The sequence below is a fragment of the Dromaius novaehollandiae genome, chromosome 3, assembly GCF_036370855.1.
Source record: "Dromaius novaehollandiae isolate bDroNov1 chromosome 3, bDroNov1.hap1, whole genome shotgun sequence".
NCBI classification, from domain to species: domain Eukaryota; kingdom Metazoa; phylum Chordata; class Aves; order Casuariiformes; family Dromaiidae; genus Dromaius; species Dromaius novaehollandiae.
This window is the reverse complement of record NC_088100.1, coordinates 64296307-64316910: the sequence shown is the minus strand read 5'-3', so window position 1 is coordinate 64316910 and position 20604 is coordinate 64296307. Positions and strand designations below refer to the sequence as shown.

The window sequence follows — 20604 nt, the reverse complement described above, 5'->3', positions numbered from 1 at the left end:
TTGGTTTTTTGTTTTGCTACCTCTATTTGTTTATTTTTATATATATGTGTGTGTGTGTGTGTGTGTGTGTATACAGCATTACATGTATTGCTGGATATAATGTTATTTATATATAATTATGTGTATATAACTTTTTGTACATGGAGGTCATAACCACTGTTGTTAAATATATCTAATACATAGTATTGTATTACTGTACACAGTACTTCAGTATTTGAGGTCCCATGTGTTTCACAGGACCTCCAATAGAACTTCAACTACTATAGTAGGCACAAGACTTTAGTTTTGAAGCTCAACACTACATAAAATGTTTCCTTTCTTCGCAGGTACTCCCAACCTCTACATGAAGAAATAGCTTTGCATAAGCACCTCAAACATAAGAATATTGTCCAGTATTTGGGTTCTCTTAGTGAGAATGGCTTCATTAAAATATTCATGGAACAGGTGCCAGGTGGTAAGTTGTGGGTGTGTGTGAGGGGCTGGTTTGATGAGTTTTGGTTTTCTTTTTACATTTAAAAAAAATAAAACCTATAGCACTGCAAACGGATACACTCCATGCAAATGTAATTTTATTTAACATCTCTTCCTTAAATTAATGGGAAAAACAGGAAAGGTAAAGTACTCAAGTCACCTTGGTCATGGGGTAGATAAGATATACTACAGATATAGCTCTGATTGTTGCCGTGGCAAGTGAGCTCCCTTTACCTGCACACCAGAGATGATCTGTGCTCATCCTGCTGCAAAGGCTGCTAGTCTCAAATGTCTAAATCCTCCTAATGTACATAACCCAGGAGACTGTGACTGATGATTATTCCTTCTATTTCAGACTGAAGAACTTGTAGCAGCCAGACATAATAAAAATTCCATTCCTGGCTTTTCCAGAAATTGTGAATTTGGTGCATGTACGCAGACACTCGTGTGCATGCTTACCCTTCACTCTTTCTTAGTGTTCCTCTTAGCCAGCTTATATCCAAGCACAGGAGAGAGATGAGCACATTGATTAAATGGGTTCTGATCTGCCTGTTTGCGAAAGCATGTGCTCCTCAGCTGCAGCTGAGTCCAGTGGAAATATTTAAACTCTATTTGGGCAGAGGATGATGCAAATAAGCATTATCCATGAGAAGCCTTTGGTTATAGAAGAGGCGCCTATCCTTGGTTTGAGATTGCTGTTCGTTGTTGTTGTTACTTTTTTTTCCTTTGGGGGAGAAGGCAGAATTTAATTAGGTTTTACTCTCACTCTTCTCCTTTCCAAAATTATAGGCAGCCTTTCTGCTCTTCTACGATCAAAATGGGGACCATTAAAAACTAATGAGCAGACAATCGGCTTTTACACCAAGCAGATTCTTGAAGGATTAAAATACCTCCATGATAATCAGATAGTGCACCGAGACATAAAGGTGAGAAACTGTCATGAAAATCATGAATAAAAGCAGCATTGTTCTGATCTTATGCTTTGCTTGTGAAAGAAACGAAGAATGGTTCTCTGCACTTTGATACTATTATAGATCAAATTACTGCAGTTTTATTGTTAGAGTGACTTGCAGAGATTTAGCCCAACAGTTATGTATCTACATAACCGTTTGTTCTGTATTTGAAAACTTTATTTACAAGTTATTCATTGTCACATACACTCTCTGCTACTCTAAAGTCTGGGTTAAGTCAGTGAACCAGTGTTAATTTTGGTCTGCATCAACAAAATATTTTTTATTAGAAGAATTAACTTATATTAACATTATCACTTAAAATGTGATAAATTTTTTTTTCTATTTGTTTTCAATTACATGATCAAACTTCCTTGAAAGCACATCAGGAGTGAAGAAGATTGTGGAAGGGATATAGGCAGGTACTTTTGCAATGAGATTTCAGATACAAAGAATCTGTTTTCTTCTTTTTTAAAAAAAAAAATGTTTTTCCCCATCTTAGTATTCTTTGTATAGTTCCTGTAGATGGGGAAGTTCTCTTTGAAATGAAGTTTCTTATAATGGGATTACAGAAGGCAGGAATACTCTTGATTCCTCTTTCATCTCCACTGTTAAGAGTCTTAGGGAGTAACTGCTACATATTAAAGAGAGCATTCTAGAACTGTGTGTTGCAAGAAATCTTAAGTGAACAGTCAGCAGAGAAAAATAATTGGTCTGAATGTTCTGTTCTTCAGGGTGATAACGTGCTTATCAACACTTACAGTGGAGTGTTAAAGATCTCAGACTTTGGAACTTCGAAGAGACTTGCAGGAATCAACCCATGTACTGAAACTTTCACTGGTATGTTCCCATAGGAGACTGTCTTCCCTCACTCCAACTGTGAGGGTAGGGTTATATTCCACAGTTGCTTAGCTTTCATTGACTTCAAGTGAATATATAAGGCTGCTGCAGGAATAAGCTAATTCTATATACCTAATCCTAAACTACAGACTACTTGTATGCACTGTTCAAAGAGAATACTGTTTGGGGAGTTCCTGAGAAATGAAAGTCCTCTACAACAGAAGAGCACTGTCTTTCTTATGTCACATTTGAGTCTGTCTCTTCCGTGCACATGGCTTTTTCATCCTGCTGACAAGGCTAACTTTTTTTTCTTCCATGACTGGCTTCAGCATCCTGGCTTCAACTCCAGAACTGCCATCTACAGAGTCTATCCTTAACTTGATCCTCATTCTTCTTGATAATTTGATTTGGACTTTAAATCACCCAGAGGCACCACATTAAATAATTATGCAAGATGAGAAGCAACTGTTATTTTAGTTCCATCCTCTGTTAAATTCCTGCTCTCTAAATGCAACAAAATGCAGAATGCTGTATCAAGATGATTCCCATACTTCAGAAGAAATGTTCCTATCACCTGGTCCTTCAGGTTCTTTCATTTACTTCCTCCTTGGATGCAATTCAGAATAGTCTTCCTCGTTTTAATCTTGATCTTGTAATACAGTAAATGAAGATTACAACTGATCTAAAGTTCATTGAAACCTCTGATAGTTGTAATTGACTTTGCAGGGGACAGGACCAGATCAGTAGATGATATCAGATGCTTTTAGCACCAACCAACTTTTAGCACCAATATCATAATTAGTAATTTTGAATAGTATTTTGAGTTTTATGTCAAATATTTATGAATATTTTTGAATTTGAATTTTGAATAATAGAGTGTTTTTTAATCTCCTGATATTACTCATTCACCACTGATTTTGTTCCTCTTGTCCTGTTTGCATCATTCCTATGTCTAAGTAAATAGATGAGTATTTTTTAAACAGGTACCCTTCAGTATATGGCACCCGAAATCATAGACAAAGGCCCACGTGGCTATGGGAAAGCTGCAGACATCTGGTCTTTGGGATGCACAATTATTGAAATGGCTACAGGGAAACCCCCGTTTTATGAACTGGGAGAACCACAAGCAGCTATGTTTAAGGTCAGACATCTTCCTTGTACAGCTCAGACCACTATTTGTAAACACAGGAAATCTTATGACTATTTTGGAAAAGCTAGAATTAGAGATTGCAGGAAAAGAAGATGAAGGAAATGCCTGGTTAATGAGGATGTTAAGAAGAATGAGCTGATTCAACTGAGTGGGAGTGTTGTATAGTTTTGAAGAGAGTAATTGAGCAATAAAACAGCTATTCACCAGCCTGGGTGTTTAGGAAAAAAAAAACATAGCTGAGAAAAGAAGCAGTTTTCTGCTTTGTGAGAGACTCTTCTTGCAAGTGGATTTTTGTGTAGTTGAATAATTTTAGTTTGTAATAATTTTGTTCTTTGGATTAAATAAATTTTAATAAAGTAGCTACTGAAAGATAATGTCAAAACATGGTAACAAAGTATCACCTTTAGTATCTAAAGACTTTTTTGATGCTGTTTAATATTTGAGAAAAGAACAGTGCAGGCCATTGTTTTTTCCTTCATTTGTCTCAGGTGGGAATGTTTAAAATACACCCAGAGATTCCTGAATCCATGTCTGCAGAAGCCAAGGCTTTCATACTGCGTTGCTTTGAACCAGATCCTGATAAACGAGCTTTTGCTCATGAGCTACTTATAGATGAATTCTTGAAGGTTTCAAGCAGAAAAAGAAAGTCCCCATCAAAGCTCTCAGGTATAGTGTTGCTGAACGCACTTTGGAATTTTTCTCTTCTTAATGAAATTGTTTCCTGAAACTGCCGATTTAGTCTTTAGGATGAAAATGTTACATCCCCATTCCAACTGAATGTTCAGTCATAAGCTTTTTCAGCAACTTGCTGCAGAAAGACTGTAGTAGAAGAATTCTGTTATCACAATGGCACAAAGTGATTCAAATATATATTTCTAATACAGTTTCTAAAAGTCTTTCTCTGTTTTTTTGCAAAATTTTTTAAATATGCGTATGTTTTCTTTGAGAGAGTGCACAGCGTGCATTTTATGTAAGGCTAGGATGTGATGTTAAACCTCAGTTGAGTTTTCTACATGAGCAGAAGAATCTTTATTCCATAGCAACTGTACACATGCTGCATTGTTTTTCTTTCACTTGCTAATCCTCTGCAAAATTCTAAATTATGGAACATAGCTAAGGAGTTTTGAGAGTAGGAGTGACATTTTTATGTGTATGCATATATACATACGAAAAATGCCTTCAGCAAATTTTTAGCACCTAAAAGAAGAAAAAAATACCAGATAAAGAATAAAATTAGATGAGAATTTTGACCTCTTTTTTCTAAATTCATTTTACATTGCATTACATTATATTTATTTAAAATGAGAGATTGTAGACAGCAGAGTACAGGTAGTCAGTATGTAAAAGTGGGAAGAGAGTTATCCTTTAGATTATACTTGTATCTTCTCTGTTGATTTTAGCATGTTTAACTTCTTTTTGCTTTTCTCTCACAGTTCTTTCAGCTAGCTCAAACGGTGAGTTTTAACATATTTTTCTACAAAACATAACTGTATAGACGCTGTTGTTATCACTTATTCTGTAATTTGCCACACCAAAACATTGCACAGAGAAGCAGACACAATTATGAAAATAAGTGATCTTTGTCTGTTGAGAGGCTCTAATTCTTTGCACATATTTAAAATACTATTCGTAATCAAACCAGACTATGGCTTGGTTATCTAGGCAGGTGGGTAATACAAGTTTGAATAGCTACATTGTTGTTATAGGGCAATTTAGTGGAAATTTGAAGAGCTGTTCTTCATTATAGCAATAGAGCCAAGGTTTGTAGAGAAAGATAACATATATATTTTTATTAGACTAAATTCTGTGTTTGAAAAAAGCAGAATGCATTTGGGATATCTCATCAGGCCTAGGTACAGAACACTCATCTCTTTCAGGAAATGAACACGGGAGGGTAGAAAGAAAAAAATAAACAGTTATTTTCATGCTGAGTTGCTATCAAAGCATATTTTGAAATGTTCATGTGTGAAATGTGTATCAATAGTTTCTTGCAGCACTAGTATGTGTGTTCTTGATTAAAAAAATTCTGACTTAACATGCATGTTTATTATTAAACAAAGACTACGAATTATTTGAACTTGAACTAAGTAATCTGTGATAGAATATATATATTCTGAATTATTTTATCTTAATTTTTTACACTTCAGTAAATGAGGCTTAATGGGGCTTCTACTTATTTATATTTAGCTATTAAGTTAAAATTTAAATTCTTGCAAGGGACTTGGGTGGCTTACCTGTGCAGAAATACTGTGTTATTTCTGAGAGTGTATATTGATGATACGGAATGCATGTTCACTCCAGTGGTGAAGTTTGCCAAGTAAGCTTGCAAAAAGCCCAGTACTTCCATATCTGATGAAACTTTTCAATAAAATTCTGACTGAAAGTATTCTATTCCAGAAGAATAAGTTCTAGGAATTTGTTTGTTTGTGTTAATATTTTTGTGTGTGTGTGTAATGATGAGAAAAGAGACTGGAGTCATTCTTTCCTCTGAAAGAATAACCTTTTCACTTCAGAACTGTAATAGTGCTATTTAATTCTAATTTTCTGAATGTTCCTGTATGAATAGAGTATCTTCGGAGTATATCCTTACCTGTTCCTGTTCTGGTTGAAGATACAAGTAGCAGCAGTGAATATGGCTCTGTTTCACCTGATACGGAGTTAAAAATTGATCCATTCTCTTTCAAAACAAGAGCTAAATCCTGTGGAGAAAAAGATGGGAAGGGAATCCGGTCCCTTTTTCTGAGGTAAAGAGCTACCTGGCATTTATGTTACACAGTAGATTAGGAATGTGTGCATTGGGATTGTTTTGGTAATGTTTCTTTTCACTGTCTTTCATTAAGCATCCCAGATGAGAATTTTGAAGACCACAGTGCACCTCCTTCACCTGAAGAGAAAGATTCTGGGTTTTTCTTGCTGAAGAAAGATAGTGAAAGGAGGGCCACCCTTCATAGGATATTAACTGAGGACGAAGAAAAGGTGGTGAAGAACTTGATGGAAGCTTTGGCTCAGGTAAAGTAATTTCAGAAGGCAGCACAAATTCTATAGATTTTGAAGACTTGTCTGCAATTACTTTGAACCTTTAAATACACATAGTAAAGCAATCAAAAAAATAAGCTTTGATTGAACTTGAAAGCATACACCATGTAAATCTTAGTGGTTTGTTGTTTCATTGAGGCTCTTAAAAATAGGCACTAAAATTATATTTATGCTGTAGTACATACACCTCGTGTTGTTTGTAAATACTATATCTATATCTGGATATTAGTGATGGCTGAACAACGGAAAAACATGTCTTCATGATACTGTATTTTTGCCAGTGATTTTCAAATGGGACTAACTGAGGGTGTCAAAATGACTGATGTAGAGCAGATCATCTCCAGGAGATGATTACATGCCCTTCTTGTGGCGTTCTGTGTTCTAGATGGATGGTTTGATGGAGAGAGGGTTAGGTTTTTTGGCCTGCTCTGGCCTTGTGTTAGGTTGTTGCATACAGAAGATGGGACTGACTGGTACGTCAACGCCTTCCAACCGACAGCCATAAAAGCAGAAAGAGAGGATCGGGAAGTGAACCTTCCTCACAGCGGTTGGGAACACATAGGGAGGATAAGGAAGATAGAGTAGCGAGGGAGCTGCAGCAAACAAGGAAATAACTGTGGAATGACCTTTTGGCACTTTGTTGTGGGGATGATTGTGATCTATCAGTTCAGGATGACTGAATAAATTAGGTCATCACTATACCGCTAAATGGATGATATGTTTTTTATTCATGTTTGTAATTTCTTAGTAGTTAACTGACTCACTTCATTCTCAAGGCTGAGTATCACATGATGTTTGTATAAAATGTGGTAAATCAGTTTCTAAAGATAGTACTGATTTGACAGACTGATGCAAACCAGTATGATTCTCATGCATGTACCACAGTTAACGTAGTTGGATTTGCTTCCATGCCAATAAAAAAAGCTTCTAACTCTTGGAGAAAACAAAAACAAAAACAGTTGTCTTGGTAACTAGAAAGTTTTAAAATAGAAGGTAACAAGAGAGATGCCCGTGATCCTTGCTTTGCTAGAGTGTTGCTATAACAGGTACATCTGTTAGCATGTGTATGAAAGGAATAATCAAAGTGACTGTGAGAGGCTGAAACTCAATCACAAGATGTAGAGAGAGCTCTTGGTATTTCATACACCCTGAGTATGAAATACCTTTCATCCACCCAGGATGCACCCTGGACTGGCCACCAAAGGCTGACAGGCAGATTAACTGCCTCTCCTCAGTTGGGCCTGCAACAGCCCAAAATACGAGCAGAGGGACAGGGTTGTAGAGTCAGCGTTCAAAGCATACAGCCATGGGGCTATTAGCCCTTGAATAGGACGCAGAGCTCTGACTCCCAAACGCGGTTTGGTGCCCCAAGAGAGGGACCATCTTCTGTTGTGGAAATCAATGTTACGTATCTTTAGTCTCTATAAACACTTAATTTCCTTCAGAATAAGCTTCTAATGTTGTATGCTGAACAGTCAGAATGATTTTATCTTTCTGACTTCATTTTTAGATTTGGAATTGAAATTTATATTCAGTTGGCATAACTTTACTTTAAAGAGTAAATACAGTCCTCTGACTGTTACCTAGCTACTTACTCTGGTAATTCTGATTAATGCTTCTGAGCTTTTTGCTATCTTTGTAGCTGACACAAAACCACAAAAGCTTCTAAAAATAGGTAGATGAGTGATGGGTTATTGTGTATGCATTACATTTATAAAAGAGCGAGAGATTGCAGGCCTACTCTAAGAGGAATAGGTAAGTGTAAAAGTCCCATATCAAGAGAAATTAAGCATGAAGGGAAGAATTAGTCTCTTTCTGAGCATTTTGCATGACCTTCACTTAATCCCCTCTTTTAAATGCCACTGTGACATGTTGTTGTCTCTCCGCACATGTTGAATTTATACCTGGAACACAGAAATGATGTAGTTATTTTTGTATACTTTATGCTCACATGGAAGAAACTGAGGCACTGCAAAGTACATATTTTTGGCAAGTAAAGGAGTAGCTTGTAGTATTTAGTGGACAGTACATTTAGGCACATCTTTTTCCTTCTGTACAGTCACACATACAGACTATAATCTGTACATATACTCCAGCAACTAATAGAAAACGAAGTCAGCTACTCATTAGTCAAGTAGTTTGTATGAGCAGAGAGCTCAGTGGTAGAGCTCTGTGCTACTATACTGTAACCTGACCTCAGCTGCACCGTTGCCTTAACTGTAGCAGTAGACTTTCTGGAAATCTGTATTGCCAGATGACGTTTTTGGCTAAAGTCCCTGGGTACATTTCAAAAGATAGCTATCAAAACTATTTCCTTTCCTTTCTCTTCCTCTAACAGGGAGCTGAAGAGCCCAAGCTAAAATGGGAACATATCACAACGCTTGTTTCCAGCCTCAGAGAATTTGTACGGTCCACTGATCGTAAAATCATCGCAACCACTCTTTCAAAACTGAAACTGGAGTTAGACTTTGACAGCCATGGTATCAGTCAAGTGCAGCTGGTGCTGTTTGGTTTTCAAGATGCTGTAAGTTGTCATTTTCACAAAGAACTTTTTGTGTGGTGAAACCTCAAAAAGGACCCAAGTTAGAAGCCAGAAGAAACAAATGGAACTTCATTAACTTCTTTTCAGAGTTACTGAAACAAGAATGTTTGAAGGCTCCGAGTTTCTAAGAATAAAAAACAGCCCACAGCCATGATTTGGTTTGGTTGCTATGGGATCCTGTGGCAGGATGCAGACCCTGAACACAACTGTTGAGTTTTTGCTGAATAAAGGTCTAGAAGGTTCACCATAGTTGTGCAAACATTATGCCATAGTACTAAAGCAGAAGAGCCTTAGAAAAATCTCATTTTGAAGTGATTTCTGGTAAATAAGACCAACATTGAGCTTAAGGATTATGCTACTTAAATGCAAAACTCTTGAACTTGACTTCCCTTATAAACAAATACATTAAACCACTTCATGCCCCAAATTATAGTCTATCTACCTTATGATATTGCATTGAACTCCTCTTCTGGTGTTTTTGGCTAGCAGTAGAATTCTGCCAAGCTAGGCATTTTCATTTCAGTTTACAATAAGCAGGATAAGACTAAAAATAGGTTATATTCGTTTTACATGAGGTGCAAAATTGAAACAGTTATTTTTGTTAGTAATTAATGCAAAATTTACAGTTTCCTACAGTGAGCAACCAAGCACACACATGAATAACCTTTAAATAGCTAGTTTACCAAAAACAAATTTTTTTTACCCTAAGGTTTGTATTTAAATGTTAGCCAACAAACAATCAGACTTGATGCTTAAGATGAATAATTGATATGGGAAGGTACAACTGTGCTGAGCATCGCTGTGTCTGGACTGGCATCGTATAATTAAAATGAAATGACAATCCAAGTAGGCATTCAAGGTGGATGGTTTGTGAGCACTTAAGCCTTGGGCACTCTGAGAGGTAAAAAGAGCTTTCAGGAAGGACTGCACAGCATTTATACTGTTTGTTGCACAGATTACACTGACAGAGAATTAGATGCTGTTTACCAAAAAAACCTCATGTCTAAGATAAATCTGTGAAGGAGAGGTTCCCCCAGATGAGAGATTTCTCTTTGAGTCTTCACTTTGAGTATACTTCCTTTTAACTGTTCTCCATTTAACCTGATATTACTACTGTTTTGACCTATGAAATAAAAACATACAAAGTCAAGAAAAAAACTGAAGGCGGGGGGGGGGGGGGGGGATACAAATATCTGGGTTTCCTGAAAGGGATCCTGCTGGGCATCTTTTGTTTCATGGTAATGGTCTGAGTTCATGCTCTTTTTAGTAAATATTTTATCCGTCTTTTGTTAACTTTACCACTATAAGCTGCTGTATTTTTAACTGATAAATCTTTCATTACTATATCCCTATTGTTTAAGATAATCCACAGAAAGTTCAAAGAAGAACTTCCTATGTGTGCAGTGTTAATTGTTTGACATACATGAGATTTCTCTAGTAGATACAACACTGAAATCCAGGTCTGTGTCAAGCTCTTGGGTACCACAGAGACTGGGATATTGCTAAGAGTGAGGGAAAGTGGTTCCCTTGTTCTCAGGACTTAATAATGTAGTCTCAGGTAATGAGGCTTAACATTCAGGATATCCTCATCAGAGCAATCAAAAAAAAAAGTAGCTTTGTGTTGTGGTCTAAAAATCTAAATCACATTACTGCGGATTTGTGCGCTCTTGACAAAGTTACATCATGCTGCTTCAGTACTGCAGTGGGCTCCACTTGGCTAAGCCCATGTCAGTGTGTTGGTAAAAGTGAGGGAGAGAGGAGCTGAGCTGCCTCCCAGGGCCTGGGCAGCCAGGGGCTCAGGGAGCTGCCGCTTCTGCTGCAGTGGGAGCCAGGGCAGGCTCCCTGGGGCTGCGGCCACCTCTCCCACACAGTGCCCAATGCCATCTCATGGCTGCTGGCAACACAATCATGGAGATTTAGCTGTCTGCATAAATATTTTCCAAACAGTGTTGCTTTGGGGCAATGATGATGATATTTATGATTAATAACACTTATTAATCTTTTACACATCTTCTGAAAACATCAACTGTGTGACTGCAGTTATTTCCTACAGAGAGGTTATAACAATGTGAGAGAGTTAAAATAAACTTTTTTTTCAGAAGATATAAGGGTATCCTCTTGCCACATTTTTTAGTAAGCTGTAGTTGCTAATGATGATTCTTCTTTTTTTCTGTAACACTTTAAGTAGTTTTTATAACTTTCTAAATGCATCTATTCTTGCAACTTTTTGAGTTCTACTCTTACAGATTCTGTTGCTTTTGGCTGCTTCCATACCTGGAAAACGGCATTAAGACTGTTATGTGCTATTGCCATTTACTGTGTCTAGCTGTTTTGTTTCAGCACCATCATCCCACCACCATCCCTGTCATTTGGGAGCTGGAAAACCATTTCCCCAAGGCAGACATTCCTGCAGGTTGCACAGAGCATCCATAGGGGCTCCTTGGAACATGGCTGAAAACAAAGTTTGAAAATAGGCCTGTAGGGGATTAGGAGTAACCCAGTGTAGGAAACTATTTCATAGTAGGAAATAAACAAAAAGTAGAAGGAAAGAGAAAATGGCACAGAATATAAATACAAGTCCCCAGGCCACTTAAACTAGTGTTAATTAACTATTTTCTGAATCAAAAGAGCATTACATTAGTTCTTTGATATTTCCTACAATTGTACTTTAAAATGGACAACTGTGTTGCCCAGACGAAGCAGTCAGAAACCATGCCAAAAAAATAACGAGATTAATCAGCTTAAGTTATGAGACTTTCATAATATAGTCCTTTGTGTCTTGAGGCTCACATTTTTCAGTTTCTATCCATGAGCAGGAAGGTTAAATAAACTTCTGTATCACAGTCATCAAAAATCACCTAACACAGGAACTGGTACTTTATGAAAAATACAAAATATTGTAAGACTTGCCAACTTCAACCATTTTATTGCAATGTTGTGATTATTTTCTTCATTTAATGACAACATGAAATAGTTTGAATCACCTGTTTTGATACAGCATCTGTAAGTTCAAACCTTTTACATAATGCTGATCGTATATCACAGTTTAAAGTTCTGAGGGATATAATATCTGACCTGAACTCTCTGTTGCTAGGTCAACAAAGTTCTCCGAAATCACAACATCAAGCCACATTGGATGTTTGCATTGGACAGCATAATTAGAAAAGCTGTGCAGACTGCTATTACTATTCTGGTCCCAGGTGAGTCATTTCTTAATATTCAGCAAGTATTTATTACCTGATCCCTTTAAATGTGCCTTAGAGCAGCAGTTACAGTGCTTCACTTAATATTCAGAAACTAGCAATGACCTTTTTCCTGTTCACTGGCTGTTTCACAGCTCAGACATTTCTAAGTGAATTGTCCAAATTATTTTGGAAAGCACCTTTCTAAGATGTGTAATTTAAAAAATTTTGCAATGTAGTAGCCAACTACTGCTCTCTAAGGCGAACTCTGAGGCCTAATTTTTTTGAGAGCACAATGCTGCCTCTTGAAATCCAAAGGAGAACCAACCTACCCAGCACAGATAGATTTTTGAGACTGTTTTTACAAAGCACAGATTAATGGTTTGCTTTTCTGAGTGCTCAAAAGTCTCCTGGTCAGAAGCTGTCTAAAAAAAATAATCAGCAGTGCATGCTGTTTGAATACTCTATTTTGAACTTTGTGGCAGTAGAATATTTGGCTTAGCTGAGGGAAGGATTCCATACAGAAGAAACAGTAACCCATTCTGTTATTGGTCTACCTATTGGTCCAGAGTTAGTTTCTCTGCTGCTCCATAGCTTCTAATCTCATGAAATCCCTTTTCCCCTGCCCTCTACTGGAACTAATGGTGAAATTTTCAAATATATGCTTTATTGCTCCAACTCTAAAGTCAAAATACTTAGGTTCCTGTTTTCTGCAATGGGTATAGACTTAAATTATCAACAGGGGATCTGAAAATTCCAGCAAAATGCATGGTTCTTCCTGTTGTCCTTGGTATTTTCCACATCCCCAGCACAACCAGCAAGGCATAAACAGGCTTTCTGTGATACTTGCAGGTCACAAGGAAAATCTAACTTTTGATTAGAATGCTGAATATCTTTAATAGCCATGTACTTTATTACTGTATATTAGCATACTGTAGAATTGCACCTTAATAAACTCATCTTCTTGTTAATTACACACTGCCAAACTTAAACAAAAGCTTCTGCCCCAGGAGCTTTCAGACCCTGATCTTCTGCCTTTTCCCTGATTGCCTTACCCAGTTTCTGAGTACTTCCTCTCATTCCCTTCTTCTGATTCCACTCCCCCCCCCCCCCCCCCGCGGATAATGTTTAATTATCAAGGGTTTAACATTTCTAAAAGCTGTGTGGTGTTTGAGGAACGATAAGAGGTAGATACTGCATTGTTATGCTTATTGGTGATTGCCTTACATTGACAAAACAAACTTCTGTTCCTATTAGTGTGATACAGAAGTTTAAATCAAGTCCAGACATTTGCCTAGTGTAATAGTGCTATTTGGGCAACTGCCATACAATAAATCTGCTTTCCTTAATTTAGACTATAAGCACAGCTCTGTTGATCTTGATATGTTCAGCCTTGAAACAGGTATAACATTGAAATGAAGAGAAGAAATGGATCAAGGAACAAATCTCTCTGTTGGAAAGAAGAGGCATGTGCTTGTCAGTTCTTTAACAGAAAGGAAAAAACCTTCAGAAAACAAGTTTGATTCAGAAAAGAGTATGTTTTGGTGAGGAGACTAAAGGGAGTGCTCAGCAGTGAGCAGTCACAATTGAAGGAAGGAAGGAAGAGAGATTTTTTATTAAATGGTTAGAATTAAACAGATGTTGCTACGGTAATGAATTTTGTAGGAATATCACAGTCCTTGTGTACATATTTTGCATACCTGGTAAATTCTGGTAGGTAGCTTAAACAGAGAATAACAGGAATCAGTATGCATATAGCTTTGTCTCCACAGCTTTGTGGACATACATCCTTACAGAATAGGCAGTTCTATTTGATAGGTCAAAGGGAAGTATGCTACCTTAATTCTTGGGAAAGGGGCCTGTTTGTTATTTCCTCTCTATATCTTTGGATACAATTTTTTGGTAAATACGATATTCTTATAGTGAGAGAGCGCTAAGTATGCCAGAATAGCAGCAACAGGAACAGTTGGATAAAAGAAAAATAACAGTTATTTGTCTAATAAAACAATTCAGGTCAGACACATGGAAAATTTACAAACCACTGAGAATCAAATAAAGCAAAAGAAAGTACTTTTGCTACGTAGAGTACTTCAGCTTAGTATCAGAAAAGAGATTTGGGGATTATTTTGAAAAATCTCTAAAGCTTTCAATCCCATGTGCAGCTGCAAGCATTCACAAGACATACAGATGTATTGCTTGATAGCTGTAATATAAATCCAAGGCTGTAGAAATGGTATTAATTAATAGGTAGCTCTGTCCTCAAATACTGTGCGTAACAGAGGTCAGTCATGAAAAATAAGAGAATAGCAGTAGACTTCCCATGGAACTCAGCAAATTCTGAATCAATCATTACACTAGACAATGGATAGTATTCATACTGCAAATTCTGATCATGCCGTACTCTTTGGTCAGTACAGTATTATGTAGGGTGAACAGGAAGATTTCTGCACAGTTTGACAAATGGTGCTAGCCAAATCTGGAATCCTTTTCATCCAGATTTTCACTTCCAACATTCAGTAGGCTGAATAATAATCAAGGTGTATCTTGTAGTTGTCTGAGTGGTCTTAAACTCCTGGAAAATATGTTCTGTTCTCTTGCTACAGAAATTTCAGGTCTGGTTTAACCAAAGCTCCAGGATTATCTGTAATTACTCACTTAAGTCTACTCTCGTTTTAATGTTCTGTTTAATATTTTTTCTTTTGCTTATGCTTTAATGTTTCTAATAGAATTGAGGCCACATTTTAGTCTTGCATCTGAAAGTGATACAGCAGATCAAGATGATATAGAAGTTGAAGAAGATCAAGATGAGCAGCCTCAGAATCAAACTATCCAACAGCCTTGCATTGTCATGGAAGATGCAATAGCTACCTCAGGTGTGAGTACGCTCAGCTCTACGGTATCCCATGACTCCCAGGCTGTTCATAGATCACTGAGTGTCCAGCTGGGGAGGCTAAAATTAGAGACAAACAGGTAAGTCTGGATGGATGTCAAGATACCCTAGACTATTTGTGACAATATGTATTGTTTTGCTCTTAAAATATAGATGTTAGAATACTAATGACAGTATCAAAAATCCATAGTACTGCAAGTGTTTCATTTAACTGATGGTCAGCATTCAATTGTGCCAGGTATCTTGTATTAATTTTATTATTCATTTCGGAACAATAGTGCTACAAGTTAAAGTCTGTCTTGATTTCAGGTGCCCTTTCAAGGAAGGTCTGAAAAAGTTGAACTTGCTGCCAAGCTTCTGCTCTTTCTCTCCTTCATATGCTGTGTATGGCTGAGGAATAGTGTTGTGTTTTGTTTCCATAAAGGCAGAACTTGCTGTTCCTTTCTGTAGTTATTTTTAGGGAACAAACCCAAGCTAGTTGACAGCTACACATAAACTGCGTAAGTAAACTGCATCAGACTTGTTTTGTGCACAGAATTCAGCACAGCAGGATTAGTGCTTACAAGCACTATGTTTTTATTAGAGACATTTTGTTCATCAGAGAAAGATGGAGAAATAGGTGCGTTTAAAAGAAGAAACAATCCCTAAATCTGTATTTTGGATTTTTCAGGAATATACATACATCACTTTGAAACTAAAAAGTGTTTCTTTTCTTTCTTTAAAAAGGAGGCAAATCTCTGAATCTGTTATCAAAAATTATTTTCTATAGAATTTTGTTTTCTTTGCATTCAAATATATTAGATAGTCTGTTTAGAGCAAATATTTTAGCTTTTGCAGGATCTGATTTATGGCAGTGGATTTCCCACAAGTCTGTCCTTGTCTCTGTTGTGAAGGTCTCCAGTTTAAGTTCAGTGAACCCTAGATGACAGCATTATTAGTAAGATCTTTGCTTTCCTGGAAACTCTAAGCTAATTAAGAAAATGTGTGCTTCCTTCCCATAACTTCATAGGCTATTGGAAGAGTTGGTTCAAAAGGAGAGAGAATTTCAAGTCCTCTTACATCAAGCTATAGAAGAAAAAGATCAAGAGATCAAAAACCTGCGTCTTAGGTCACAGCCAATACGTAAGTGAGGAGAGATTTCAAAGACATCTTTCACAAGAAAAAAGACAGTGGCAGTTAAACTTCTGTTACTTTTATTGACCCAGTCTCAACAAAGATGTTTTACTGTGCTGCTTCTAGTAGGATCTGCTCTGAAGTAAGAATGCATGTTATGGAAATAAATTACCTACCTTGTTTCAGTAATCACAGTACAAAGAAAGGGATGATTTAAATATTTTTTGTCTGTGATTATATTGAAGAGTACAAGGCTCTTATCCTACAGAATAAATATTATTTCTAAAAGGGATGATCTAGTATTATTAAGTATGTGTCCTTTGAATTACAGACTATTCTAATGGTTGCATTGAAAGTTCAAGAGGATCTAATTCAGGAGATGTAAATACAGCTTTACTGAGTTTGATGTGTATCTGTGACGAAGACGGTGGAAGCACTAATGCAGTTTGGTGTTTCAGTATGATGTGTTTCTGAGAAATGTTGCTTTCTAAAAGCTGATCCTCAGTCTAAGGCATTGCCTACACAACAGGTGTATCCCTTACACTGAACAATTTAGTTAAATCAATGCAAGAAACTTAGTGTAGACACAGTTACAGTGATACTGATGTGCCTTTTACTAGCGAAGCTGTTCTCTGGAGAGGACATAAAATGCATCTGTATCAGATATTCATACTACTTCAAATGCCTTCAAGTTGAAGACTTTACTTTTGGGTAAAATAACTGTATCCCTAGCCAAGCAGAGCAATCGGTGTATAGCTGCCTATAGACTGTAATTCAGTGTGTGAGCTCTGGGAATTGACATACATCTTTATGAGGACACTGAGGTTCTAAGCTTGAGGGAAAGCTCAGTGCTTCACTGGTCAAAAATGACAAGAGGATGCTTTGGCAAGGCATAACCTTTTCTCAAAAATACTTGTTCTAGATATTCCTGGATTGTCTGTCTGTCATCGTCATTCCACTGGTGCAGGGACCGAAGACCCTGATCTCATAAACTGGCTGAGCGTCCAGGGAGCTGATGAGGATACTATAAACAGGGTAGGAACGATGCTTTCTGTTCGCTTTGTGACACAGTTGCAGTACTGTTTTGTGACTCAATGCAGGAAGATCCCCAAGTTTTTAAATTACTTTTTATCACATTTTGAGATGAAATTGTGTTCAGAAGATACAAAAAAGGAAGGAATATGAAGACCTTCATAGAAATGTAGCATTGTTAAGAATTCATGTGTTTGATTAGGTATAAGAAAATAAATTGTCCTGTTAAATTGAGAATATTGCTTTAGTTCATAATTCCTCAATATCTTCATGCACTTTGCAGCGGTTCCTGTTGATTATACTCGGATGCAGAGTATATGTTCATGTTTAGCTAACTGTGTTAAGTGAAAGTTCCTGAGGTAGATGTCTGCTCTGCAGCAAGGATATCATTTTAGAGGTGCTGAGCTTCTCAGAATTTCAGCTGACTTAGTGAAACCTGGGTGTAGTTATCACTCCTACAGATCATATCAAAGGTTCCTAGAAATTCAAGCACATCAAAGTTAGATGTACCTTTTGAAAAGATAGATCTTAACTGTTTTTATTTCTTTCATCATTGTAACCTGGGGTATTAATTATGCCCTAATTTATATTCATCAAAGTCTCTGATTCTGAGATATTGGTGAGAATAACAGAAATGCCAGTTGACAAAAGTCTTGAGTAGCTGTAGAAGTAGTACAAATCTGGAGTATTGCATGACATGCCAATGTAAAGTATACTACAGAAAAATTAAGTAGTTTCACTGTCTTTGTAAAAACAGTGCAAATTAATGAGTTATAGGTACCACATTTTTGCTCAATTCTAGGTTTATTCTAAACTTAAACCTCTGTACGTAAAGCTTAGAAAACTGGATTATATTTGTAGCAAAACATTCACTTAAACTTTTTTTTTGTAGTTCTTGGCTGAAGACTATACATTAATGGATGTTCTCTGCTATGTTACACGAGATGATCTGAAATGTTTAAGACTGAGGTAATGCTTCAGACTTATATGAACTATGCGGAGCTGGAGTGTGCTCTGTTACAACAGAAAATAACAGATACTGAGCATTTACTTACTGGATTGTGCAGTATTAATTTTAAATAAGTAACACTTTTAAGTATTTCTTTATATACTGATGCAATCCTGATAAAACACTGATAATATTTAAATTCAAAAAAAAAGCCCTTTGCCTCCCTGTAATAGAAAAGCTTATTTTTCAAAGTAAAGCTTTTACCTTGTGCCTGGAGACACTGGATGTCCCACCAGAGACTTGCTTTTATGTAAAAAGGCAGATAACATAACCTTCTGTAGTTTATTACCATCAGAAAACTGCAGAAATACTTACGGACTGCAACTGACACTAGGCTGTATCTAATCATACCAAGTGTTTCTGTCACTGCAGGACCTGGTTCAAGTAGAAACAGTAGAAGTTGCCAAACATTGTGTGTACAGTTAAGTTTTTAGAAAAAAAATAAAATGTTGACAGATGGTAAGATTTTCATAATAGATATTACTATAACGATGGAAGTCTACTGTGGATTATGCATGTCACTTGGACCAGAAGTTTGAGTTCCAGAAAGAGGCATCTGAAGAGTGGAAAGATTGCCCTGTACCATAATCCAAAAAGGACTCTGTTCTCTATTTGAGTATCGCATGTTGTATTTCACCTTTGATCGGCCCTCCCACTGAGTTTTAGGAGCAGAATTTAATTGATCAAAACTAGAGCAAGGAAATGAGAGTGCACCTGAATTGGAATGTTTTCAGAGTAGCTTTGTAGCTGAGCATCTTTATGATTTGTCTTTACAGAGGAGGGATGCTATGCACACTCTGGAAGGCCATCACTGACTTTCGCGAGAAACACGCCTGACACTGAAATCTTTCTTTGCTTCTCTGCAGAGAGGAAAAGATTTCCTTTCAGCACAGAGCAGGTGTGCTGTCAGAAGGACTGTTGCACTTTAATCCAGTATTTGTTTACCAATGTTAAAAACACTGCAGCTTCCTGACTGCTTTTACTCCTACAATCCCTGAGAAATATGTCAACAACCTGCAATGTTGTTTTACTTTAAATGTTTTTATATGGAAGTTTTTCAAAAATTAAGACCCCCCCCTCCAAAAAAAGACTTTATTAACTCATGACCTATTAAAGTAACCAGATGTTAATTTCATGAAAAACTGATGTGAGATTTCACGTGACTGTGCATCACTGGAGCAAAACCAAAATGTGACGACAACTTCTCAAGTCTATTTTTCTTTGTAATATATCTTGGTAATCTGTAGAACTTCATAATTTCAATCATGATTAGATATTTTTCTTTTAGCGTGCAAGACCTAAAAGTAATTGTTTTTACCTACTGCCTAGTTTAATATTGTTTATTTTTGGTAACTTAAGTTCTATGGTGCATTTGTTTTAGAGCTGTTTATGTACTACTGAACTGTACCAGTTGCATACACCTGAACCATAGTAATGTTAGCTTGTTCTAAAGCTATCTCTGACATACACAGTTAAAAATAAAGAGAACCTAAGAATTACTTTTTCCTATATTTTTGGACTTTTAAAATAATAAAGGTGTAGAACTGGAAAATATTAGAATAAAAAAGAGGAAAAAATCATACTGAGTATCAAGGAGACCTGTCTGACATGTGTTAAAGTTACTGTGATTTTAGTTAGATAATCATAGCATTGAATATTTTCTGTTTTCCTGTTCAGTCTAACTCCAATATTGATAGACCGCGGCCAAAAATAATTCTTGTCTGGAGAGACTCGAGAAATGAATATCCAGCCTCCACGCACTGAATAGTCATTTTGGCATGTTGTTTTCTTCTGCTTTTGTTTAGTCAAGATGTCTTTTCTCATACATCATGAAAAAGGACAGTGGATGTTCCCTATCCATCCACACTGAGTGTCCCTCCAGTATTCTAGCACTGGCTAACATCAGATTCTTCTGAGGTGACTGCAAAAAATTCCAGTGAATAAGACTTGACTTAAAAACAAGCTTCTTCATAAGCCTTGGTAATCAGTGAACAGCTTATGCCCTGAATTTTGCAGGTTTAACAAATACTTTCAAAGAAAATAATTTTTTTCTAAACAGATGTTGTCCTAACATGTATGCAGTAATTTTTGCTGACTGAAAAACAACAAAATTGTATACAGAAAAAATAGGCTGAACAAAGAACAAATAAATCATTTTTTTTTCTCCCTGAAGATGGTTCCATGGATGTTTGGATACAGATACATTTTTGGAATGAGTTGAATCTAACTACATTTCAGGAGAAACATAGCTATTGTTAAACAATTCATACTGCTATTACAGGAGAAGACAATACCATTTCAAGGTAATTTTAAGCACTGGGAAAATCAGTTGTGGAGCTTATGACATGCAAAACCCAAAGCAACTAAAAATTATTACATAGAAAGGTGA

The 20604-nt window shown here is 36.6% G+C and overlaps 1 protein-coding gene across 3 annotated transcripts in view; it reads left to right on the top strand.

Annotated features, from left to right (window-relative positions):
- The window catches only part of MAP3K5 (mitogen-activated protein kinase kinase kinase 5), a 104781-nt gene extending 84394 nt beyond the window's left edge, over positions 1–20387 (top strand). For all 3 annotated transcript variants that reach the window (XM_026121280.2, XM_026121295.2, XM_026121287.2), the window contains 15 exons: positions 327–454; positions 1261–1397; positions 2156–2261; positions 3245–3402; positions 3900–4077; positions 4845–4865; positions 5978–6155; positions 6252–6420; positions 8786–8971; positions 12084–12189; positions 14898–15141; positions 16071–16183; positions 17097–17209; positions 18099–18175; positions 18992–20387. In XM_026121280.2, the coding sequence (XP_025977065.1) occupies positions 327–454; positions 1261–1397; positions 2156–2261; positions 3245–3402; positions 3900–4077; positions 4845–4865; positions 5978–6155; positions 6252–6420; positions 8786–8971; positions 12084–12189; positions 14898–15141; positions 16071–16183; positions 17097–17209; positions 18099–18175; positions 18992–19052 (1975 nt within the window). In that variant the 3' untranslated portion in view covers positions 19053–20387. The remainder of the gene's footprint in view (positions 1–326; positions 455–1260; positions 1398–2155; positions 2262–3244; positions 3403–3899; positions 4078–4844; positions 4866–5977; positions 6156–6251; positions 6421–8785; positions 8972–12083; positions 12190–14897; positions 15142–16070; positions 16184–17096; positions 17210–18098; positions 18176–18991) is intronic.
- Positions 20388–20604: the final 217 nt, after the last annotated feature.